Raw genomic sequence first — 25,372 nt, 5'->3', positions numbered from 1 at the left:
AGTGTCCTTTGGACATGTACAACTAGAACTCCCACCATCCGCAGCCACTCATGGCCATGCTGTGAAGTGCACAATTGTGGAAAAGCTTGAAATCCTTACATCAGCCCTTCAAAGTAGGTCAGTGTTACATCTGAAAATAAAAGTAGAACAATAAAAACAAAGCATCTACTGAATATTTACGTAAAGAGCTTTTACCGTACTTGCTTAATGCATACTGTGCTGCAAGCACACATTCTACCTGGATGGTGTTTTAACCCTAAAGGCGGACCAAAAATACTAGCTAAATAAAAGCTGATGATTTGCTAATGTCATCTTGGGCTTTATAGATTAGAGCAAAGCCTTTGACTGTGTAGATCATGAGAAACTGTGGATCACTGTTAAAGAAATGGGTATGCGATCATATTTGATTAACATGTCACCTGTCCTCAGGACAAGAGGCTACCATCAGGATACAATACAGAGACATGCCTCCCTCTTGGCTGCTGTGACTGTGCGGCTCCAGGGAGAGTGGGCCAGCCTGGGACAATTCGAAAGGGAAGCCAGGTTTGCCTACTCCAGCAACAGGATCTTGTGGAGGCGCCTTTAAAGCTTGGGGATCAGGCCTGGTCAGTATTTGGATGGGGGACCACCAGGGAAGATCAGGGGGTGCAGGGCGACATTTCAGAGGAAGGCCATGACAAACCACCTCTGAGGATTCCTTGCCTAAGAAAACTCTCTTGAGATTCAGAGTCACCGTAAGTCATCAGGAGACTCAAAGGCATTTGCAAGTATAAATTCTCTGAAGGTGCCTGATTCTCTCTGCGCTTGGATGTGAAGCAGGTTCAGGCCTGGTCAGAACTTGGCTGACAGAGCACCAATGGATCCCAGGTACTGCAGGCTCTCCTTCAGAGGAAGGAACTGGCAAAACCAACCTCTGAGGACTAGGAAAACCCCACTTCCTCAGATGCATGTGGTACAGTAGATGTTGATCATGTGTGGGGGTTGCCTAGGAAAACCCCAGGAAATGCATGGGGTCGCCACAAGTTGACAGGTGGCTTGAAGGCACATGTGGGCACATTGGGAGAGTTCAACCCACTTCTTGGGATATATCTGCCAAATTCAGGAGAACAGCATGCTAAAAACAAATCTGTCAGCCTCTGAGGTACAGCAAGATTGTAAAGCTGTGAGAAGCAGCATGCAGGTCGACAAGAACCAGCAAGGCGGCAACAACCTGCCTGGCTATGATAATCCCCACCAAATCTCACCAACAGTTCTGGGACCCTGCCTTTGCCAACAGTCCAACCTCATGGTAAACCAGGGAATGACAAGGGAACAGCCACAGACTCAGTTGTGTTAAAAATGCCAGTGAGGAAGAAGCATCAGGGAAAGAGAGCCATATTTAAATGTGCTGCATGTCTCTGACATTCGCTTATTTCTCTGTACTAAATGCATCCTGTCTCAGGATAAGACCTTTGGAGACAAGAGACCTTAAAGGAGGTGCCCTGGTCTTGCCAGGAGCAAGAGGCTTCCCACCTTCTCATTCTGCCACTGAAAGGACAGCCCCAGGGCCCCTGCCCAAAGCAATGCCTGGGGGAATCCCTCATGGGGCAGAGATCAGACGGAAAACAACAACAACAACAACAACAACAACAACAATAATAATAATAATAGCCTGCTTTAAGAGCTCCCCCATTGGCACAAAAGAGGAAGAGCAGAGGTTTAAAACAAGAACAGGATCCTTTCGTTTTAAAAAACAAGCATCAACGCCTGGCAAGTTTGCAAGGAAGGCATGGGGCAGAAAAAGACAACCTGCGTCTTGGACCCATCAAGACTCAGGACTTTCAGGAGCCCTCCAGAAGTGCTGGGTTGCAAGTCCCATCACAGCCCAGGACGAACTGCAACTCCCATCACCTGCAGGGATGGCCCAATCTTGGTTGGTTGGTTGATTTTGCCAAAGGGGAGCCTCCGATGGTGCCCATGCCACATCACCTTCTCAAGTGACCCCGATCCGGGCCCCAAGAGCTCCGAAAACCCTCCAAAAGCTACTCTTTGTGGGAGTAAAAAGAGTGCCCTCGATCTCGAACTCCCCAGCCCTTGGCTCTGGCCACTCAGTCCAAGGGCTGGCTGGGCCAGCTGCTCCTGCATCCTTCCTTGCCCCTTTCCACTGGCAGAGTCCGTTCTGTCTGTGGCGCCGGGAGGCCAACTCTTTCTCCCAGCCTTTGGCCGCCTGGCAGAGTGTAGGGCTAGCCTTGCTGCTGGAGGATCCTTTCCGGGCAGCAACCAACGGGAGCTCTTGCCCAGGAGAGGATTCCTCGGGGCCCCCGCATAAACGACGAGGGCCCTTCAGCCTCCCTGGATCCCCAAGGGCCTGGCAGGGAGGACCCGGCGCCGGACTCGCCTTTCCGGAATGGCCCGCAGCTCCAGGCACAGCAAGCAGGGCAAGGAGTCCAGCCCAGAGCCCAGAAGAAAGGCAGCGGCAGGGCAAAGGGGGCAAGGGCCACGGGGGAGCCAGCCCTGTCTTGCCCCGACCTTGGTCCCTGGGGAGCCCAGGAAGGCCCACTCTCTCAGCCTCAGAGCTTTCTCTGAAGAGGCCAGCCATAGATCCAGGCGAAAGCTCAGCAAGAGAGACCGAGGAAGCCAGGAACCCCCCGCCGCCGCCCCCCCCCGGCGGAGTGGCCATCCTCAAGAGCAACCCGAAGAAGAAGACGGGTTGGGCTCCGGAGGAAGCCCCCCGGGGCCCCAGGCCACGCTCCTGCTGAGCCCCGGGGCATGTGCAGAGCGCCCCCTTTGCCTGCCCGGCAAGCGCCTACCTCCCGGCGGGTCTCGGCGGCGCCTTGTGCCGGAGCAGGGAGCACGCACGGGTCCTCCTCCTCCTCTTCCTCCCCGAAGACTCGGCTCCGGAGGAAGGGAAGGAGGAGACCAGACGAAGGGAGGGAGGGGCGGGGCCGGAGGGCGCTCTGCACGCCCTCAGGGGCACCTCGGCCGGCGGCGCTGGCAGGAGGAGGAGAGAGATTGAGGCCGAGCGGAGCGAGCGGGTCCTGGCTCCCAGCCCAGAGTTGCTGGAGCAGCTACGGGCAGCAGAGGCCCCCTTGGCAGCCTGAGGGAGGGGCGGCACGCAAAGGCCGGGGACTGCAGCCCCCACAATCCCCCGACTGCAGGAGCAGGAGCAGGAGGAGCAGGGTGCAAGGCAATAATCCCAAGCTGACTGGGCTTTCTGGGAGGGGCACAGAGAAGAGCATCGTGCGCGTTCTCCCCTGGTTTTTAAGGGGGATGCTGGGAGCCGTAGTCCAAGGACCAGCCCATCCTTTCCCCAAGCTCTGGGCTCCCAGAGGAAGCCTGCCAAGTCCTGCTGCCTGCATGGCTTGAAGGCCAAGCGGGGCCCAGGGCTGCTTCCCCTCATGGCCAGCTAACCTGGGCAGAAAGGCCTACGAGGCCCAGAGACAAGGAAGGGGCCTGGGCTGCCGAGTCCTGGCTGCAGCCACGAAGGAGGCCTGGGAGTCAGAAGGCAAGAGGGGAGGAGGAGGAGGAGGAGGAGGGATCCCCTTCCCAGGAGTTAAGACAGGAAAAAGCCAGGAGCCTTGGGAGAAGGTCCCAACCTTGGCCCTCCGGGTGTTTTGGGCTTCAGTTCCCACCTCTGAAGATTCCTTGCCTAAGAAAACCCTAGGGAATTCGGGGGGGGGGGGGCTTCCATGGGTTGTTTTGGAGGTGCATTCACAAACAAGTGTGCCAGACCCCATCAGACACTGGAAGCTAAGCAGGGTCAGCCTTGTTAGTACTTGGATGGGAAATTGCCAGTGAATGCTAGGCGCGCTAGGTTCTTATTTCAGAGGAAGGAACAGGTAAGACCACCTCTGCCCAACAAAGCCCAAGGCAAGTTACAAGGTTGCCATCATCTTTAAAAGGCCACTTTCCTCTGTAGGTGCCCTAATTGGATGCCGCTGGCACAGAGTTGAGGCAAGAGAGCGTTCCAGAGAACCGAAATTATATAGGCCATCTCTTAAAGCAAGCAGGGTGTGAGTGTGCGCGCGCACTTGGTGTGCAAATGCCTCCCACTCCCACAAGGGTAGACTGGCATTCTTCATTGAGGCCAAGAAAGACATGCTGGCCAAGCTGGGCCACCCACCACCACAGGAGCCAAGTCCTGGACTCCCAAGTCCATGGTTCCTTTTGCTGATCCAGAAAGCCAGAGCCTGCCATTAAAGTGCTTCAGGGAGGCCCTGGAACTGCTGAGGCACACCCTCTGTGCACAGCAGAAGGCGGCCACTAAGGAAGGCTTTCCGGCTGGGGGAGACGTTCCAAGGGGCCCAAGAGGCAGGAGGCCCTGTGGGACCTCACCCAGGAGGAAAAGGCTCCTTTGGGTCGGGGGCTAGCAACCCTTCCTCTGGAGGAACCCCGACATTGGGAGCACCAGTCAAGCATGGAGCTCCACAGGAGTGTAGCCCCCTGTCCATGCGTATGCACACCCTCACAGACACAGACACATGTGTGTGCTGGGATGCTGTTGCATGAACAGCTATGGACTGGTCTTCCATTGCAAGGCCTTTTTTTAAAAACTCCAACAGGGTTTTTGAAACTGAAAGTTGTTTGTTTTTTAGAGGAAGGACTTTTAAATCAGGGAGCTATACTTTCTTTTCTTTTTTATAAACCACATTTTATCCTTTTTAACTGCATGTTTTAATGATGTCAGGGGCTTGGTTCCATTTTGATGTTGACTTTTGTCTGTTTTAACAACCCCGTGTTTGTTTTAATCTGTAAACTACCTCAAATCCTAATCTTCGGCAAAAGAGACAAAAGTAAAGATGAGGTTGAGGCTGATGATAGCATAACGTGTGACATTATTCCAGCAAGACTTCACAGGTTCCTAGATGCCTGGATAGAGTTTAAGCCACTGAGGGTCTCAAACACCTGCGAAGCAATGATCCTGCTGCTGCTAATGATGACAACAAGGACCTGACATTTGTGAGTCTGAGTATATTAACAAAGGATTGCTTCCATTATTCTCTTGACCAACATGTTCCTTTGCATGATGCAGTAGACTTAAGTCTATGGAATCTCATGCTACTAGTTTCTTTCTCTCAGTTAGTCTAAAAGATGCTACAAGATCCTTTTGCATTGTCATATTTAAATTTGTCAGATGCTAAGTTTGTTTAAAACCTATACAACACTCCGAGTCATTTGGATATAGGGCAGGAAAGACATTGGTTGCTGTTGTTGTGGGCTTCATTTATAATGGCTCAAAGGTAACCCTCTCTTAAGGTTTTCTTGGCAGGACTTCTTCATAGAGGGCTTGCCATGGCCTTCCTTTGAGGCTGAGAAAGTATGACTTACTCAGACCACCCAGTGGATTTCTGCGCTGAGGGGACATTTGGACCCTGCTCTCCTTGAACCCCAGTTCAACACTCAGACCACTGCACCATGCTGGGATCTGCAGGGTAGCTATTTTTTAAAATATAAATCCATATTTACTTACTTGCCTACTAGTTAAAGGCCTAAATGAATCAATTAATCCGTATCATTAAACTAACAAGAAAATACAAACAATTGGAAAAGTCTGGTAGCCTTCCCACATGAGATAAAAAAGGTGCCAGAATTTGGGGGGTATTGCTTTGCCTCATTGCCTCTGACTGATAAAGTCCCCAGGCTCTTCCCCAACCAAAATCAGCCCCAAAGGCTTGCAAGTCAAATGAGAGGTGTGTTTTTTGGAGCAACGATGGCAGGGGGGCACCGGAGCAGAGGCAAGCACTTGCCTGTGATTCCTTTTTCCCTCTGAGCCATGACAGCAATGCATCTGGTTGCAGGACATGTTGAATTTTAGATACAGCGCATACAACTGAGGCCCCTGTGAACCCATGTGCAATGCATGTATCCAGGCAGTTGTGCAGGGCACATCCACGGACAGTGCATGATGTGCAGCTGTATGCACAACGATGCTGCCAGCACAACTCCACTTTTGAGATATTGAACTGAATGCAAGTCCTGCAAATGAGATAAAGCATTTGTCCAACTCTTTTGGCGGAATATGCGCACAGGTTTACAGACGATTATTCAATTGCCTGTCTCTCCTGAAGAGGCTAAACCGGACCCCCCCCCCCAGCACTTGGGAAGAAGGAGAGCAGCTCCCAAAGAACTCCTCCAGCTGGGCTGCGGATGGTGGCCCTGAAGCAAGGCAATGGCACCATCTGGTGGGCGAGAAAAGTCCCTTCATACAGCCCTTTTTGGAATCCAATGCTTTTGGATCTCCCCTATTAACAGCCTGAAGGCAACAGATCCTCCCTGGTCTTGGGGGCTAAGCAGAGTCGGCCCTGGTGAGTGCTTCAATGGGAGACTGCCAATGAAAACCAGGCGCTGGGAGGAACTGGCAAAACCACCTTTCAGGATTCCTTGCCTAAGAAAAGCCTCTGAGAAATCCATGGGCTCGCCATAAGTCGTCAAGGAACTTGAAGGCTTGCATAAACACAGAGTTGAAATCCATTCTGCAATGTCTGCAGAACCTGAAGGGTTTGGAGCTCCTGGAGGCTGTGCATGTGTGCAGGCGCATGCAGGAACACACTTCATCGAAGTTCTTGGGAGTAGCTCCATTGATGTGGAATGAACCTGCCTCCACCAGTGAGCAAAGAAAGTTGGCCATTACACAGCCTCCCTTCAAAGCAATTCCGGCAGGTATTTACAATATTCCCTGCACAAGTTGGGAGTCTCTCTCTCTCCCTCTCAGTCCCTGGGAGAGGCAACAACATTGCCAAGGTCCTGTTTTGCTTCTTTCGTCTTTAAATGCCTTTGCACTTTCATGTTGGAAATTGAGTAACAGCTCATGTTTGTTTCCAGAAATATCTGGGAGCTTTTCAAGCATGGGGCTTGCTTTTTCTGGCTGGCCTCCATCCAACGCCAGTGCTATCTTGTGAGAAAGCAGGTTTTCTGTCTCGCAGGCCAAAGGAGGATGAAGGGAGGGCGTATTTTTAGCTGCAAGGCCACCATGGAGCTGGATAACGACATCATTTCCCTCCGTGGTGAAGAAGAGGGTGCCCTGAAATTAAGGTCATGCTTTATGGTGGAGACTAGAGAGCACAGTGGGTTGGGGCCCTTGTGAGGCATCCCTGGGGCACAACTCATGGCAGACTCCTTGCAAGGGCTTGCCATGGGCCCCAAGGACTCATGAATAAGTCAGCCCACAAGCCATTTGGAAGATGCCAGACGCATTTCCAGAGCAGATGTGTTCAGCTCAGGGATGCTGGCTCTACCAGGAGTACCCCAAGGCCTTGTCTCTTTCCCTTTGCTTGTTGCTGCCACAGACTTGACAGAGGGGGAGATCATTCAGTGTCACCTAAATGGCCCAATGTAAGAACTGGCAGAATATACATATATATGGGATCTCAATACTCGAGGGAGTGTCTCTCGCCATCTATGCCTGCCCAAGGATCGAGTCTTTGGGTGAGGGCTGAGGCTTCTGTGTGTGCCACCAGTGAGGTCAATACACTGCTTTGGGAAGGGGGAGAAGGAAAATGCTTCCCAGTCATGGAACATCAGATAAATCTTCTCAGACTGGATACATAAAACTGATGGCCATCCTGTCTTTTGGACACAGAGTCTGCTGGTTTTCCAGTCCTACTAATATTGCTAAGCTTATCCACAGGCTCACTCTTCTGAGGTGGCAAAAGACAACAGCCAGAGGTTTGTGCACAGAAACATTTAAGAGGCAAAGCACAGCTCCCTGTCTGCAGAGAAGAAAAGCCAGGCTGGGGACCCCAAAGAGGAGAGGGCAGGGTGGGGAGTGTGTCCACCGTTCAGTGACCATGGTTCCCCTCAGAAGGCAGGCCCAACCATCCTTGGATTAGGAGAGGCACTTTAGGTGGGAAAGAAGTAGAAGTTCAGTGCAGTTCTAGTTAGACAGAGTTGTTTGCAGAGAAAATTAGGACAACGGTGGATTATTGTTTCCTTAAGCCCTTGCCTGAGATTTCGGCCTTTCATCCTTGCTTCCACAGTGATGCAAGCAGGGGGCCAGGGGCTCTACCAGGAAAAGAGATGGCTGCAGGGCCAAAGGCAGGGTAGGGGTTGGGCACCTGCAGGGGCAGCGCTCTTGAGACTTAACAGTTCTGCTCCTGGAACAACGACCACTCCAGCAGCCACAGGTGCCTGTTGGTTTCAGAAGTGGGAATCACAATTGGGAAAGCCCCAAAGGAATAACTGGTTATGTACCTAATTGTTAAAAGCAGAGAGGCCAGCTTGATGGTCAGCCCTCTGAAACAGGGTATGTATGTACATTTTGCACTTATATCCTGTCTTTTCTACCTAAATGAAAGACTCAGTGAATCAATGGAAAAGAGGTAAGCTAACCATTATGTAAGTTTCACAGAGCCATCAGCCCCTCTTAGTTGGGATTAAATATGGGATTTAAGGCAGAAACCTGGAGATTCTACGAGGGATGAGGCTTTCTTTCTTATTCACACATGCATATGCAAACCCTTGCACACACCGCCCTGATGGAAGTTTGGAGCTGGCTTCGTGGGGCCGATTTCAGACACCTTTTGGACTCACTCTGTCCACACACAGCTCTCTCTGCCCCCGCTTGCCTCCCATGTGAGTAAGCATCACAGGCGTGTCCCCTTGTGCCCTTCCATGTTGTGACCAGAAGAACTAAATCCTCACTGTCGTTGAACTTCCATGTCAGCTGCACTTGGGGCTTAAGAAAGACAGGGTTGAACGTCAGCTGCCGGGGGGAGGGAGGCGGCCCTTGTCATCAGAATTGCTGTGGTGTGTGTGTTAAACTCCCCTTCCTTGCAGCTGTTGTCTGCAATAGTCACATCCACATGCATAGTGCATCTTCTCATGTGTGGCTTGCAAAGATGTGGGCGGCTGATGTGTCAAGAAAGAGCCCCAATGACCAGGGGCAGGATTCAACTGTTCACTACTGGCACCCCCAAACTCAGTGTCCCCCCCCCCATGCTGTCCTGTTGCCAAATTATGTGGCCTTGAAGCTTAACTTTCTTGGCTTCGAACATGGATTTGGTCTGGGGAGGGGAGAGAGAGAAAGATGTGTAAATTCAAGGTGGGAGGAGGCTGCCTAAAAGTCAACAGCAGCCCTGACCCAGATCAGGGAGCTTGTTGTGTGACTGGTACCTAGTTCTGCAGATCAGGGAGCGTGTTGCCTTGGGAGTGCCATCCGTCACTGTTGCTCACCCGGGGTCCTCCTGGTATTGGTGGCTCGCCAGGGGAAGCTCACTCTTGCTCCCCACAAAGCAGCCAAGATGGAGGAACACTCCTCCTGCTGTCACCCACTTCTTGGATGGACACTGTTTGGTTGCTAGGATTAGAATTCTGGGGGGACAACAGAGCCCAGGGTGGGCAGACTGACATGCCCAGTGGCTGCTCCCTTCCACAGGAGGTGAGCTGGGGAGCCCTTTCCCCTGACAGGTTTGCAATGGCTAATAGCTTGCAGGAGACTCTCTTATGGGCTTGGAAGCCATTACTCTAGTTGTAACTTTTGCATGTTTTTAATGTGACTCTGTATTGTTTAATACATAATGTTTTAAATGGAAGCATTTTAATTGTGAAGCCAAAGGCTTTCATGCCTGGCATCCATAGTTTTTAGTAGGTTTTTTGGGTTATGTGGCCATTTTCTAGAAGTTTCTTCCGGACGAAGATGCCAACCACAGATGCTGGCGAAACATCAGGAAGAAACACTTCTAGAACATGGCCACAGAGCCCAAAAAACCCACTAAAAACTAAGCATTTTGATTGTTTTTTAAAATGTTATTGCTACATTTTTAGCTATAATTATTACTGCCACTAATTATTATTTTGTCCGTTTCATGCTCTCCCAGGAATTGTGAAGAGTAGTTTCCCACCTACTGTGCAAAACCCTGCTGCTTTTCCTTGAGGAAATTATCCCAGTTCAAAAAAAAAAAAAAAACCCCAAAAAAACCCCCAACCCCCCTTTTTTTGGGGGGGCAGAGAACACCAGCAAAGCTTCTCTCTTCTGGCAATGGGTGAGGTGGGGGACGGGTGTTTCTGGGCTGGTTGCAGAGGAAGGGGGAGACCTTCCCATGTTGCCTGGCCTTGTTTTGCCGACACTGGGCAAGCATCCTTGCAGTTGTCAGGAAGCAAACCACTTTTGTTCCCCCTCCCCATGCAACATCAGCAAAGATGCCCTCCTCTCTTTCTACCCTTAGCTCCCCCCAGACAAAAAGAGACAAGGCTCACCTGGGGACCCTTTCCTCCTCTCCTGCTCCCCTTCTATGTCCAGGTCCTTCTCGACAGCTGACCCTCCTAGCTTTGGGAGGGCTGTTCCTTAGGAGACTGAACTGGTCCACTCTTTGCCATCCTTGCCTTGGTGGGCAAAGACTTGCTTATTCCCACAGGCCTTTGAGAACTGAAAGTATGCAATAAAAGGGTTGTACTACTGCACTATTTCAATTGTACCTCCTTTTTAAAAACGCTTGGTATCACTTTTGTTTGTTTTAGCTATGTACTATTTGTTCAAATTTAAATGCAAGTGAAGTACTTGAGATTAACTGGAAAAACAGAGTATAAGCATCTCTCACCAAGGGATGTAGGCAGGATGACTTCGAGGAACCACATCCTTATGCTCCCATGTTCTTAGCGACAATTCCTCAAATTATGCCCTATTGTTTAAAATTATGTAGAGAACCAGTTTTACTACCAATATAGCGACAAGAAAAGTGTTAAAAACTGACAGATTTACGACATTTTAAAAAAGATGGCACATTTATTGCTACATAAATGTTATATACATAGTGTTTTCTGTTAAATTGACAGAAAAAATGTTGAACCTCTTGCTGCTGGTTGAAAAAGTTTATCAGTAACATCTTGGAATCTGACACAGGGTACAAATTTGCAATAAGCCAACAATGGGAACTGGATAACAAGATGAGAAGCAATTCATCTCGGACAAGTAGCTCTTACAATACTCCATAAGGTACTACACAGTATGCTAGAACCCTACTATGCTTTTACAATGCTATTGTAAATTTCTGATATTAATGAAGAGGTTATGGTAAATAACCCTACATTTTTACTACCTAATATAGTAAAATAAAGTAAGAAAATTTTTACTGAAAACCTTTTTTGATTTCAAAAATCTAGAAAGAGTAATATTTAGAATTCAAGAAACTTTCTTACAAGATTATTGTATAAAAGACTAACTACAGTGAAAAATAAGCCAAATGTTTTCTCTTTCTCTCCCACACTCACTCTCTTTCTTTCTTTCTGTTTCATGAAAGGAAGGTTCTGAGCAAACTGCAAAGCCTAAGAGAGTCAGGACACAACAAGCTTGCGAGGAGAAAGGCCAGGGAGTGGCAGGGAGCTTGCGCAGTTATGCTTCAGCCTAAGCAGAAGTCCACTGAGCTGAGAAACACGGAAAGGGAGGAGGACAAGGCCACGGGCGTTTGCCTGGAGGCTGGGCACCAAGGGTCCAGCCAGTCTCCTGGCAGAACAGCCGCTGGTGAGGAACCATCTGAGACACACACACTCTCAAACCCATGTTGCAACAGCAACACTTTTGTTCTTTCAAAATGCAGGGAAATTACTCATACAGTTAAGTTGATCTGTTCCTCTCTGGTGGGTGCAAGCAGATTGCCACCAAGACACAAGAGAGGTGGGGGGGGACTCAAGGCAGGGTCAAGCAGGCTGCTGGGCCATGGCTGTCCCCTTCCATGCCTCTCCCTCCCCAGCCATTCTCTGGGACAGTGGAAGACAGTTTTAATGGAAGTTCAAAGGAGTTGGGCCACCCCCAGGAGGGAGCAACAGAGGAAAGGCTGGAGCAGATGCTCTTCTCAGGGAACTGGCATGCACTTGATGGGGACCCCACAACCACACACTTCACAGGTAAGCAGAAAATGAAGCTGAGCTTACTAGGGACCTATTGGCATGGCTGCTTTTGTATTTGGCTGGCCAGATTACCTCATCCCAACACCTGCCACAAGAAAGTTTGGATCTGGCTGCTCATCGGATGTCAACAGTAGGTGAGTAAGAAACATCTGGTTTGCCTTCCAACACAGTTTGTGCTTATGTGTTCTTTCTGCTTAGAAAGCTAAACAATTTTGAGTAGGCTCTTCCACACCCAACAGACAGTTCACATTCTACACTTCAGTGGGAGAACCCCAACAGCCCGAAGGGGTTTGCTGAGAAATCAAGAGACCTTTGGCTCACCTCCCCACCCCTTAATGTCTTTTCCATCCAAAAAATGCCACTGTTCGTCTTTCAGAGGCTGTAGCAGAAAAGGCCTGGATGTGGGCACTGGCACCTGAATATCAAGGAGTCTGCCAAGGAGAGACCAAGTCAGGCAGGAGGAGGAAGAGAGGAACCTTTCTGGGGGGGCAGGACAGGCCCTACTTTCTTTTAAGACACTCAAGAGATATGTTAGGAATGAGGAAAAAGGGTCAATGGCGGTTGTGGCTTTCCATTCAGAATGCACTTCTGAAGGCTGGCTGGCGTTGCAACTAAACTCCTAATAGTTTTCAACAAGTTTAACATTTCATAAGCAGACCTTTTAGTTCCATTACAAATAAATAACTATTTGCAGTTACAATGCGTCTGTCAATTCGGTTTAGGCACAAGGCAACTTCCACAGCAAGTGGAGAGATCTAAGAGTCTCTGATTGTGCTGGAGCGGCTGGCTGCTGCTTGCAAGAGGAGGAGGAGAAGACGAGGGGCATGTTTGGGGCGGAAATTCTCTTGGAAGGAGACACTGGCATCATCGCTTCTGATGCAGGTGCGGACCAGTCGCCTTCATCATACGTATGATTGCATCGGGGCTTCTTGCTTCTCCTGTCAGATGTGGCTTTATTTAATGCTAGTTCCAGTCTGTGTCCTAGTGAAGAAAAGATTCATCTTCTGGGTTTCCTCTCCATCATTCTGGAATTCTGGGTTGAAAATTAAAAGGTATTAGCCACATCCATGCCTAATTCATGGTCGCCAGCCAAGAGTGGTAGATTGGCACCACCCAACCTGGCCAGAGGTATCACACCTGGTGGGTCAGCTGTGTTTATGCTGGACCAGCTTCTGCCCAAGGACAGTCCTGCTCCTGGCACCGAGGCCAAAGAGATCCCACCTCAGCTCAGGGACTAAGCAGAGATGGAAGGGGCTTCAAGCCTCTGTGGCCGGCATGGGCAACTGTCAGGGAGCAGGGGCTAACACACAGACACCCGACTTGCCTATAGGCCACATCCATCAAAGTAACACAAATACCTGTTTTCCTCTGAAGTCCCTCTCAAAATGGCAACCTCACATCACTTTCTGTGACCTTTTTGAGAGACTGCAGATGAAAGTAGAGGTATTTGTCTCTATGTCTCCGACTGATGCAGTAACTGAGGATGGCGTCTCTCCTCTCGTGGCCTGTCTGGAGTCAGTAATGGGCTGGATGAGGGAAAACCGACTCAAGCTGAATCCAGAGAAAACGGAGGTACTTGTGATAGGTCCCCCTGGTCCAGGAATGGTGGTAGTTCCACCTGTCCTGAACGGGGTCACGCTCCCTGTGAAGGACTCTGTGCGCAGTCTGGGGGTGCTTCTTGACTCATCGCTTCACCTGACTGCCCAGGTGAATGCGACGGTCAGGAACACCTGTTATCAGCTTCGGCTTATTCGCCAGCTGCGCCCATACCTGGCCCAGAGGGACCTTGAAACTGTAGTATATGCTCTGGTAACCTCGAGATTGGATTTCTGCAACGCACTCTACATGGGGCAACCCTTATACCAAACCCAGAAGCTACAAATGGTACAGAATATGGCAGCCAGGCTGGTCACTGGAACCTCCAGGGCCAGCCACATTACACCGGTGCTTAAAGATCTGCATTGGCTGCCTATTCGCTTCCGGGCACAATATAAGGTGTTGGTGATGACCTACGAGGAGGACATTCTCCATCGCCGCCCCGGCCCTTTGGAACACGCTGCCCATAGAGCTCCGCTCGACTACCTCCCTGGCCCAATTTAGAAAGGACCTGAAAACCTTTCTTTTCCACCTTGCATTCCCCGACTAATGTCCAGTGGGCCTCCCTTCCTCTTCTGTGGCAAAGAGGATGGGCTAACAGGGGTTTTATATTGTTGCTGTACTGTTATATTGTATTGTTTTTATTGGAATGTTATGATTGTACTTTTATTATGATGTAAACCGCCCTGATCTGCGGAAGGGCGGTATAAAAATAAAAATTTTATTATTATTATTATTATTATTTGGCTTCTGATATCAAGCGGTGGAAAATGCTCTGCACAGGAGGCTCATGAAAGATGTCCAGCAACCAGAGTCTATTTAGATGGCCAGTCCACCTTCTTCCAACTGTGTGGGCCATTTGATCCTTCCAAACAAAGCAAAACCCCACTCTGCATCACCACAAAAAGAGCAAATGCCACAGACACGTGCCTGCCACCTAATGCTCAGGAAGGGCCAAGGGTTATTCACAGGAACAAGAAACCAGCCCCTTGGATGTAAAATGGTGCTTCTGTGCCAGGGCAAATCAGCTGAAGGTGTGTGTGTTCAGAGAATAGCCATCATCAAGTCACAATGGCTAAACTGAGAGCTCACTTGGGTTCAACACACACACACACACTGTTGCCCTAGAAGTGGTACAAATGACATTTGTGAACACCATCAGTAACTATGGTCCTCACCATCCAAGAGATTTTCAGCATAGCTGTTGTAGTTGAGATGCTTCTCAAGAACAAATTCAGTTTTCTGTAGATTTCTATACACAAATCTTAAAACTTCCAGTCAATTAGTACCATTAGTTTTAACAAAACCACACAGTTCATGGCACTGAATAGGAGATGCGAGTCTTACGAGGGACACATGGCTAAAATGAACCTGGAAGACAGCCGTGGCATTTTTTGGTCTTAGCCTTGCACCCAGAGCCCCCTTCCAACCCCAGAACATGTCCCTTACCTGGCTGGTGTTCACATATGACCCATAGGGTTTGTAGTTTCACTAAGGCCAGGATGGCTTCCTGGATGTGGAGCTGGCGGTTCTGCCGATACGGCAGAAACTTTTTCTTCTTCCCTTCTCTTAAGGCAGGCTGCTTTGGGGTTGAGGTTCCTCTCTAGGAAAGAAAGGGAAAGGAAATTATAGCATGGAAAATATCATCTACATTAGTGGTTGGCTTTGAGGACGAAAGAGGAGGAAATCCCAGGGACCAAGCTGACCTTATCCAACTGGCCAACCTGAACATGTAGGGCCTGGCAGGAGACTCTTCTTATAATTAAGTTATTCTGCTGTTATTAAGCCAAACCTCAGGAACTTTACATGTATTTTTTTTTAAAGAGCTAGTGCCTGGGATGGCTTCCCCCCTCTTCCTTCTCCCCCCTTTTGCAGACAGGATGTATCCTGTTTTCATAAATCTTTATCTAAGCTGGGAAGACTGTCAGCTGAAACATGGAGTAAATGCTTAAAATAATTATTTATTGTACCATTGAGGGTATGCTCTTCTATGCGTTGTTTGCTGGAGCTCCATATCACAAGCCACTTCAGCTACAATTTTGCCAGAAAAGTACAGGTACATTAAAAGCCAGGCTAATCTAACCCTACACAATAATTTTCATTCACACATGCCAAGTTCCTACAAGCTTTGCCCACGGTAAATGCCTTCCAATGACACCCAACCCGTTGCCCCTCCTGCAGGACAGCCATGGCCCCATTCCTCTCCATTTTAGAAAGTGCTCTGGGGAGGTTTTTCACAGGCCTACTTCCAGTCCTTCCAGGAAGGCTTGTAAAACTATCCTACCAAGCAATTTACACATCTCTCCCAGCCTGCTCTCATGGAGGTTGGGCACAAAGAAGCCTTTGGAGCAGGTAAAACAAAGTAAGGGAGTGCAAGAAGCAAGGAGGGCATGTGGCTCAGGGTCCCCAGTCCCTGCCCGCCCCTCTATCCACTCCACCCCTTGCGCCCCGTGCCTTGCCTCCCCACAAAGGACCTGAAAGATCAAATGCCTACGTTGTGCATCCTCCCCCTGCCTCCTGAACTGATGGTCCTGTCACTTCCAGTCCAAATGCCCCAGTCCCCGCTTCCCTATCACACACACAACTACACACACCAGTGGGAAAAGAGAATGGAAATGAGGCCTAGGCTGCCAGCATAAGCGACAAAGCAGATGAGACGTTGTTCTGTGGCTTAAGCTGCTGAGCAGATATTAATGTTGACACCTTCCACATTTCCAAGACATTTAGATGTACACCCTGGAAATGCATCTGCTGAGAGAGTACAATGCACAGCGCAGCTGGGTCCAGCCAGCCCACAGGGAGAAATAAACAAGTGCGTGTGAAGTGTGTGAGTGTGCGGGAGAGGGAGAGAGACCAAACCTGCTCCCTTTGTTGGGGGAGGAGTGCCACAGATGCCCCTTCCATCATTTCTCTGACAGAGATATAAGAGAAGCTTGCATAGTCAAGGTCAGGAGTCGCTCCAGCTCCCAGAGGAGGAGGCTATAAAGAACTCTGCTCATTTTCTGAACTCCAGAGAACTTTTCAAGGTTGACACACAGAGGGGATATGGATTGGCTGGTGTGGGTTAACATGGCTTCCAGGGGCAGCTGGTGACACCCCCTCCAAGTCAAGCAAACCCCATAAGGATTATGATAAATAGACTTGACAGAATGTAATTTGAATAAAAAATATTACCGCCTATAGTTAGGAGTCTAAGCTCCTGGGGCCGCTGGGGTCCACGCAGAGAGCTCAGCCCCAGTGTTCCTGACATGGAAGAGGAAGGCATCGCACCGACCTTCAGAGAGAGGGCTTCAGGCGGCAGATTTGCCTTCCACACGCACTCAACCCACCACTTTCTTCAGTGAAAGCAAAGCAACTCAACTAAAAGCAGCAGAAAAGATGATCCAGGAATACTAATAATGCATTCTCACTTTCAACAGTCAGTCCTTGCCTCTGTTCTCACTGTGTTTTAATTTGCAAATGCAATTTGCAAAGACACAGAAGTAACTCGGGAAAAGAGGCCAACATTCCCACCGCTGTCGTGAATGTCCTAGGTTGCCCTGAAGCGGCCTCCTGGCATCTTGGCAATACGCAACGCCCTACGAAGACCCTCAGACAATATAAAGGAATATTATGAGGCTAATCAATTAAGATATATAATAGAAGGTATGCTTTTTTGTTTCTTTTTTTAATTTTTTAATTGTTTAAAAACCAACATAGTACACATCAATTATTTACAAACAAAATAAAAATTACAATCATCTTCTTAAATGTCAGATTCTTCAGTAATTACAATCTTTACGCTGTAATCCTATTATCCTTGCTTAAATTCAACAAATCTTCACCAATAGTCTTCCTGTTCCTATCTCTATATATTTTATATCTATAATTCTTTTTATTGCTCTTCATAATACACATTCCCATTGCTAACATAAAACTATTATGGTCATAACTTATTCCTCTAAATTCCAATGTTTTTTCAGAAAGTCATCTAATATCTTCCAATCGCTAACCTCTTCTTCTTTTCCCTTTAATATCATAGTCAGTCTGTCCATTTCTTTAAGATCAATTACTTTCTTTAACCACTCTTCTGAATCTGGGACATTTTCATTTTTCCCATTTTTTTCCAATAGCAATCTAGCTGCCGTTACAAAATAAAGAATCATTTTCCAGAAATTTCTTTCTATTGAATCTCCCATACAACTTGTCATATTTAGTAAATAAAGATCTGGGGTCATAGGGAACTTGACTTTCAAAATTTTTTGTATCATAACATGAATTTTTTTCCAAAAGCTCTCGATTTTTACACATCCCCACGACATGTGAAGGTAAGAACCTCTCTCCATCTTGCATTTCCAACATTTGTCAGTTCCCAAATTGTATATTTTAGCTAATTTTACAGGTGTGTAGTACCATCTGTTTGACGCTTTCACATAGTTTTCTTTGAGATCTTGAGCCACAGTGAATTTACTTGTTCGCTTCCAGGCTTTTTCCCAGTTATCAGTACTAATTGTATGCCCCAAATCTTGTGCTCACTTAGTCATACTATCAGTTATATACTCTTTTTCTAATTCCCGAGATATCAGTATTTTATACATTTTTGCAATTTTTCCTTTCTTTATCCCAAATTACCTTATCAATTTCGTTCTCTCTTCTTTCAAAGCCTTCCTTAGAATTATCCTGTTTGAATTTGGATCTTATTTGCAGATATGTAAACCACTGTATATTTTTCCCTTCGCATTCTAATTCTTCCTTAGATTTTATGCCAACTTTGCCTAATTCATTTGTTTTTAACAGTTCTTTATATCTTAACCAATCTTTATCTTTTTCCCATCTGCTAAGGAAGGCCTCTTGTGGTGACACCCACATTGGGATCTTTTGATAATACCTTTTTTTATTATTATTATATTCCAAATTTTTAGCAAAGGCTTGCGGATTGCGTGGTGTGTGAAGTCATCATTAATTCCTTGTTTCTGGTACCATAGGTAAGCGTGCCACCCGAATTTCCTATTACAGGACTCAGTACTTAGTAACTTCATGTCCTCTACCTTGATCCAGTCCAACATCCATATGAGCCCGCAAGCCCAAAAATAAATTTTTAAATCGGGAAGTGCACATCCGCCCTTTGAGTTGTCTTTCTTCAATATTTGATTTTTAATTCTCGCCCTTTTTCCCTTCCACAAAAAATCTTTAATATCCCTATTCCATTCCTGAAAAACTTTCTCGTTAGCAATTATAGGCAAATTTTGGTATAAGAATATCATTTTTGGGAGTATATTCATTTTAATGATTGCCACTCTACCTAGTAATGATACATCCATGTGATTCCATCTCTGCATGTCCTTTTTAATTTGAGTCCATGTTTTTTTATGGTTATTTTCAAACAGTTCAATGTTTTTATTCGTAATCCAAATACCCAAGTACTTTAACTTCTTTACCACCTTGATTCCTGATTTTTCGGATAATTTTTGTTCCTCCTCAATTTTCATATTCTTTGTAATCATTAAAGATTTTTCTTTATTCATTTTGATTCCAGATAAGCTTCCAAAGTCATTTATTTCAGATAAGATATTTTCTATGGTTCTTTTTGGATCTTCAGCAATTATCACTATGTCATCTGCGTAAGCACCAAGCTTATGTTCAAACCCTTTAATTTTAACACCCTTTATCCTTGTATTAGATCTGATAGCATTAAGTACTTCAAGAGTTGTTATAAACAACAATGGTGACAACGGACATCCCTGTTTTGTCCCTTTCTCTACCCCTATATAGTCGATTTTTTGTCCATTTATAATTAGTTGCACTTTTTGATTTGAATACAATTGAGATATGTTTGCCATGCTATTTGTCCCTACCCTATTTTTTAACACTTGTAAACTCCCAATGTATACTATCAAATGCCTTTTCGGCATCGACAAATATAAGTGCCATTTCTTTATCTTTATGTATGGTATAGTACTCTATCGTATTTATTATTGTTCTTATATTATGACGTAAATATCTTCCTGGCAAAAAACCATTCTGATCTTTGTTCACAATTTCTACCAAATTTTTTTCCCACCTATTTGCAATTATCCCCGTAAAGATTTTATAGTCAAGGTTAAGTAAGGCTATAGGCCTATAATTTGCCATTATCATATTGTCTTTGCCCTCCTTTGGGATTAATGATACATTTGCTATCTCCCATGAAACAGGTATGCCATCAACTGGAACCTTATTGAAGACTTGAAATAAACAATTCACAATTTCCCCTTGAAATGTCTTGTAAAAAAGAGAAGAAAAGCCATCTGGCCTTGGTGATTTATCATCCTTGAGAGCACTTATTTCTTGAGTGATTTCCTCCAATTGTATCAGAACAAATATAAAAAAGAATTATTGAATAATAATAATAATAATGTTTTATTTATAGACCGCTATTCTGCAATGATCATAGCGGTGTACAGTAAAAGTTGCAATACAAAATTAGCCCCTACCCATCCCTTCACTCCCTCCAGGCTGGATGATGGCAGTTGGCCATGGAGGGAGGGCTCTGTCTCTTGAAAACTTAATAAATAACACCAATAATAATGGTAAACTCATTCCTAAAGAACCTAAAGAATCTATTAAAGAATTAAAGGAAAGGAGGATAGATAAAACAGAAAATTGGATAGAATTAAAAATAGGAAGAGAAAACATAAAAGAAAAACTTAAGGGAATAAAAATGTCATGGTTTCATTACATTCAAATAGAACAATGGTTTAAAAATTGGAAGAAAAAGAATATAAAAAAGGGAAAATATATGCAATTTGAACAAATAATTCAGAAAGGAAAAGAATTAAAGGAGAATGAAAATATGAAAGGAATAACTAGCAAAATTTATAAAATATTAATAGAGGACAAAGGGAAAAAAATAAACCAAAATATTTGGAAAGAGATATGGGAAGAAGAATTAGGATGTAAATTTTGTGAAAATGAATAGAATAAAATTTGGGAACAAAGACATTTGAAAAACCTATCGGTACAAGTTAAGGAAAATTATTACAAGCTGATCTGGAAATGGTCCTTAATGCCAGTGAGATAAGAATAATTCAAAATACTGTTGGAGAGGATGTAATGAAGTGGGATCATATACAGACATATGCGGTGGCAATGTAAATATGTAAAAAAAACTGGGAAATAGTAGTATTAGAAATTGAAAATATTTTGGATATAAGAACAGATAGAAAACCAAGTATAGTATTGCTATCACTATATAATGATGTAAAATGGAAAAAAGAAGAAAGAAATCTTGTAACAAATTTACTTACAGCAGCGAGATTAATCATAGCGAGAAGTTGGAAAACGAAAATAAATGTGGAACTGGAGGATTGGTAAAAAGAAGTTTGGCAAATAGCAATTAATGATACATTAACATGTAAATTGAAAGTGAAAAAAGGATTATGGAAAAGAAATGATTTTGATGAAATATGGAAAAAAATATTGAAAAAGTATTAGGAAAAGAAGATGGAAAATTCCCTTCACAAGATGAATTAAAATTTTGGTTGGATTATACAAATGAGAATGGCTCCAGGGAAGAGGTGCACTGCAGTGTTTTTAGTATAAAATAAGTAAAGTGTTAAAGCATTAAAAAAAAAGACCCTCAGACACAACATTAAAACAGGCACACACAACTCAGGTCTACCGAAACAGGCACATAAACCAACTAGCCAAATGGTAGTTTGCAGTGCAGTTTGAAGTCCTGCTTGGACAGCAAAATACCCAAGAATTACTGCCCAGAAAGTGTCCAAGGAAAACTGAGAGCGCAGTCCAGAGGAAGACGAGAGTCCACATACAAAGCAGACCCAAGGTTTTATCTGAAAAAACTCTAAACTAAAAGAAATCCAAACAATTTTACAAACTAAAATATAGGTAGCACCAACGCAAGATTATGCTGAGTGTTATAATGATGAAAAGAAAACACAGTTGCATCGATCAAAAGGTTGCAATGATTTTTAAGTGGCACTTTGATGCTATTTTTCACACACACACCCTGGAAAGAGGGACAATGTGCAATCTAAGCACACCCAGAAGCAGTGCATGGCTCCCCAAGTGAGCTCCCAAGGGCCCCTAAACCTAGTCCTGCCCCCCACAAAAGGGACTATGTGCAACCCAGTGGGGGTTTGGTGCAGCAAACTAGGCTGAATAGATTTACAAGTTCCAATGGCATCTTGCTAGCAAAAAAGACACTTGCAAATAATAGGTAGGTTCAGGACAAGCAATGGAGGAGTGTTAAAGCCACACTTAATGTTTTAGCTGAAAAGGAGTTTAGGTGTGACTGGTTGGCGCTGGGCATCCTTCTCTATGAAGTGGCAGCTGTCTGATTTCAGGGCAGGCGGTATTGCCCAGAATGATCGGAAGTTGGGTGGCATTCTGTTCTCTGGCCCTCCATCCCTGACTCAACTGAGAGGTCTGCATGTGTCCCACTGCAACCAACCCAGGCCTGTGATAAACAGCCTGCCCGGCCTCTTCCGCTCAGAAAGAAAGGCGCCAAAAGAATCCAGTTCAAGCCCCAGACTCCCTCCTTGCTCACCTCTGACTTGCTGCTCAAGGCTGAGGATGACGGCAACTGCTTGGTGGAGGATCAGCAGCTTGGTCTGAGGTTTTTCGCTCTTCAGGTGCAGCTGGCACATCCGGCCCAGCTCTTTGAATGCTTCATTAATATCGCGGACCCGCAAGCGCTCACGAGCATTATTGGCCATGCGCCTCTCCCTCTCCCTCTCCAGTTTCTGTTCTGGGTTCAGATCCTCATCTTCATTAGTGCTGCTGTGGAAACATAAGCCAGAGGGGTGATGGGAGTGTCCAGAGAGCGCTAGTGACACCCTTGATGCCTCTCTGTCTACTGCAGGCTGTGCACAATGACTTTTTCCAGGGGCAGCCCAGGCAAGGAAGTGGCCAGAGAAATGGGCACGGTTTCCTCACTCTGAAGGTCCCACCTGAAACCCAAAGATGCCCTCTGTTCTGTTTCAACAGCTGGGTCTAATTTACCATGCCAGATTTATCCTCAACAGGGGAACTGGGCAGAGAACCTGGCCTCTGGGGAGTATGCTGCTGCTGCTGCTGCTGCTGCTGTACCTGGTTCTTCCTCTTGATGAAATCTTGATATCCTTTTGGGAGGACTCATCATCAGATTTCATGTCATCTGAGGAAGCAGGCTCATGTGCATTTTCATCTTTTTCTTTGTGCTCTGACTTGATCTCGGCAGGACGTAGCGCAACCGACGGAGTTGACAACCCGGCCGAAAGCACTGAAAGCAAAACCCAGCAGAGCGTTAGGCGACAGTCAGAGGATCAGGCTCCCCCTCCACAGAAACTGGCTAACAGAAGGAGCAACAAGGGCCGACAATGGGGCTTCCATAGACGGAAAAGAGCAGAAGGAACAACTGAAAGACCATCACCATGGCCAGGAAAGGGGGCCTGAGGTCCCACCCTGGCTCCTAAATTACTTATGTAGTTAAACGCAGGAGACCAAGCGTGTGCCTTTTAATAAAGAGTGCTTCATGCCAATCCATCAATTCATTTTTCAACCTGTGCCGTTTTAAAAACTTGGATGCATTCTGTCAGACATCTCCACCAAACCACATTTTAATGCTACTATTTTCATTTTATTTTTCCGTCCCAGATTTACCAATCAGTTCTTTAGTACGTCAGCCATTAGATGTTTTCCCTTATTAAAAATATTAAGGATGTAGTTCCTGAGGTTTAGAACATCTTGGAAATGTAACTGCAGCTCACAAAGCTGACAACAGGCATTTCCAGTTTATTATCTTCCTCCCATAAGGCCAGTCAATCCTGCTGACCACCAGCCATGCTGTAATGGTCCACACAGAATTTGCCCCAAAAAGGAGAAAGAAGTCGTTGTAATGACACTCACTCCACGCCGGATACTCCTCCTTGCACCTCCCAGAATAAATGACTGGAGCAAATGACCATGCTCCCAACATATGCCAACTTGCCCAGGATCCTTCTCTTCAGTGTGTCCAGAGGCAGGCCCTTCGACTAGCCTCATCACCAGAAGAATGGTGGCTTAAGAAAAACTGGACTAGAAAGGGACTGACCTCTGTAACCTTCTTGTGTCTTGTGGTTGCGTTCTGCATTCTGAGCAGGAAGAGCGGTGGGCAACCCTGAATGGTTGCTGCTGAGGCTGTCTTCTCCTCGGTGAGCACTGACCTAAGGCAAACAGAGAACAGAGTTCATTGTTCAGTTGGGGCAACTGGCCAAACCTGGGAAGATTCACTTACAGGCTCTCTGCAACCCTAAGACCATAAGGAATCTCTCATTAATCTGTGTGTGTGTGTGTGTGTGTGTGTGTTTTCAGCTGGAAGACAGCTCTCGGAAACTCAGTGGGACTTTTTTCTGAATCACTGTGTGTGTAAGATCAAGCTTTAAGGAAGCAACCATCATATTAAGGCAATGCAGTGAGAGGTAAAGCCTCTTGCAAAGAGAACGTAAGAGGACTCTCCCCGCATGGAAGGCCACTCTGTTCAGCCCCCTGGCTCAGCTCCTTCACCTGCAGCAGGTTCCGGGGCTTCAACCTGGCAGCCGCCCCTTGACTAACAAGTTATGTCCACCTTTTATAACACTAGACTCTTCCAGATTCCAAAACACAGAAGCTTAAAGGACAAGCAAATGAGAAGTGAAATAGGATCCCAGAATCTGAGAGCTGGAAGGGGCTCCCAGAGGCTATCCGGTCCAAAGCCCCGCTCAAAGCAGGATCTCGAGCTAGAGCATCCTCACCGGCAGTTAGCTGTCCATCCTCTTTTTGGAGAGCTCCAGAGCAGGAGAGCCCACCAGTACTTTAGTTCATTTGTTCCACTGTCACTGCTCTCGCTGCAAAGATGTTCCTTCTAAAGTGCCACTGAAATCTACCCTCCTACAACGTCAAAATCCTAGACCTGGTCCTGAACTGAGACATCAGAGAGCAAAACTATGGGGCAGCCCTTGAGATATTTAAAGAGTGTGATCACGTCCCCTTCTCAGTCTTCCCTTCACCAAGTTGAACATGCCCAGCTCCTTCAACCTCTCATTTGTTTTGTTCATATCCATATGAAAGACAGATGTCATCTATATCTCTTATAGGCCACATACTCTAGATGAAGCTTGACCAGTACAGATTATAATGTGACTATTAGTTTCCTTGACTTGGAAGCGATGTTTCTATTAAAATAGGGTTCGCCTTTTTTGCTGCAACATCACACTGCAAGCTCATGTTCAATTTATGATCAACAATCCTCCTAAGGTCCTTTCCACATGTAGTACTGCTGAGCCATGTATTCCGCCCCCCCCCCCCCCATCTGATACCTGGGCCTTTGGGTTTTGTGGCCTAAATGTAGATTTTTGCCTTAGTCTCTGTTGAATTTCATTTTCTTAATTTCTGTCCAATTTACCAGTTCCTTTAGATCCTTGTGAATTGTGTTCCTGTCATCCAATGTGTTAGCCATCTCTCCTAGCTTTGTGTTATCTGCAAGCCTGATAAGGCTTCCCTCCACCCCACCATCCAAGTCACTGATAAAAACCTTCGGGTTTAAAGAGCAGCCGTTGATGACAACTTTTGAGCACATTTCCAATCAAGTATGGATCCATCTGACAGTGAGGTCAGTTGGTCCCATCCTGGGAGAAAAAAAACACTGCTTTCTAACTGACAAGAGACCCTTCCTTGGCAGCATTGGTGTGAATGGCAATCCCTGTGAATGGCAGCATAGCTGGTGCCCTCTCCCTTGGTGGCACCGCAAGGACACCTACGCCAAGCAGTTGCCCAGTTCAAGGGTCAGTTCCCTTCCCCTGCCCTTTAAACACCCACACCCCACACACCCCTCCCAGGTTTTCAATTACTTTGCTCTGAATTAGCAGAAAACAAAGGCCTTTGAAATAGTTCTGAAATGTCAGAATCCTCCTTCATTCAGTGATTCAGTGAGGATTCTGCCATGAGGATTGTATAAGTTAGTGAGATAAGTAGGGATAGC

The 25,372-nt window shown here is 46.3% G+C and overlaps 2 protein-coding genes across 6 annotated transcripts in view; both read right to left on the bottom strand.

The window, feature by feature from the left end:
* CGNL1 (cingulin like 1) overlaps positions 1 to 2,890 on the bottom strand; it is a 69,026-nt gene extending 66,136 nt beyond the window's left edge. The window contains exon 1 of one of the 2 annotated variants that reach the window (XM_042471358.1): positions 2,790 to 2,890. The gene's annotated coding sequence lies outside the window, so the exon portion shown is untranslated. Of the gene's footprint in view, positions 1 to 1,822; positions 2,537 to 2,789 lie in introns of those variants that run through there. The other variant, XM_042471359.1, reaches the window with a different exon arrangement.
* Positions 2,891 to 10,679: 7,789 nt separating this feature from the next.
* TCF12 (transcription factor 12) overlaps positions 10,680 to 25,372 on the bottom strand; it is a 116,854-nt gene continuing 102,161 nt past the window's right edge. For 3 of the 4 annotated variants that reach the window (XM_042471383.1, XM_042471387.1, XM_042471388.1), the window contains 5 exons: positions 23,468 to 23,579; positions 22,486 to 22,657; positions 21,944 to 22,173; positions 14,866 to 15,019; positions 10,680 to 12,853 (listed from right to left, as the gene is read on the bottom strand). In XM_042471383.1, the coding sequence (XP_042327317.1) occupies positions 14,877 to 15,019; positions 21,944 to 22,173; positions 22,486 to 22,657; positions 23,468 to 23,579 (657 nt within the window). In that variant the 3' untranslated portion in view covers positions 10,680 to 12,853; positions 14,866 to 14,876. Of the gene's footprint in view, positions 12,854 to 14,865; positions 15,020 to 21,943; positions 22,177 to 22,485; positions 22,658 to 23,467; positions 23,580 to 25,372 lie in introns of all 4 variants that reach the window. The other variant, XM_042471384.1, reaches the window with a different exon arrangement.

Source organism: Sceloporus undulatus, chromosome 6, assembly GCF_019175285.1.
Source record: "Sceloporus undulatus isolate JIND9_A2432 ecotype Alabama chromosome 6, SceUnd_v1.1, whole genome shotgun sequence".
NCBI classification, from domain to species: domain Eukaryota; kingdom Metazoa; phylum Chordata; class Lepidosauria; order Squamata; family Phrynosomatidae; genus Sceloporus; species Sceloporus undulatus.
Note: the sequence above shows the minus strand (reverse complement) of the source record. Positions and strands in the feature narration are given on the sequence as shown.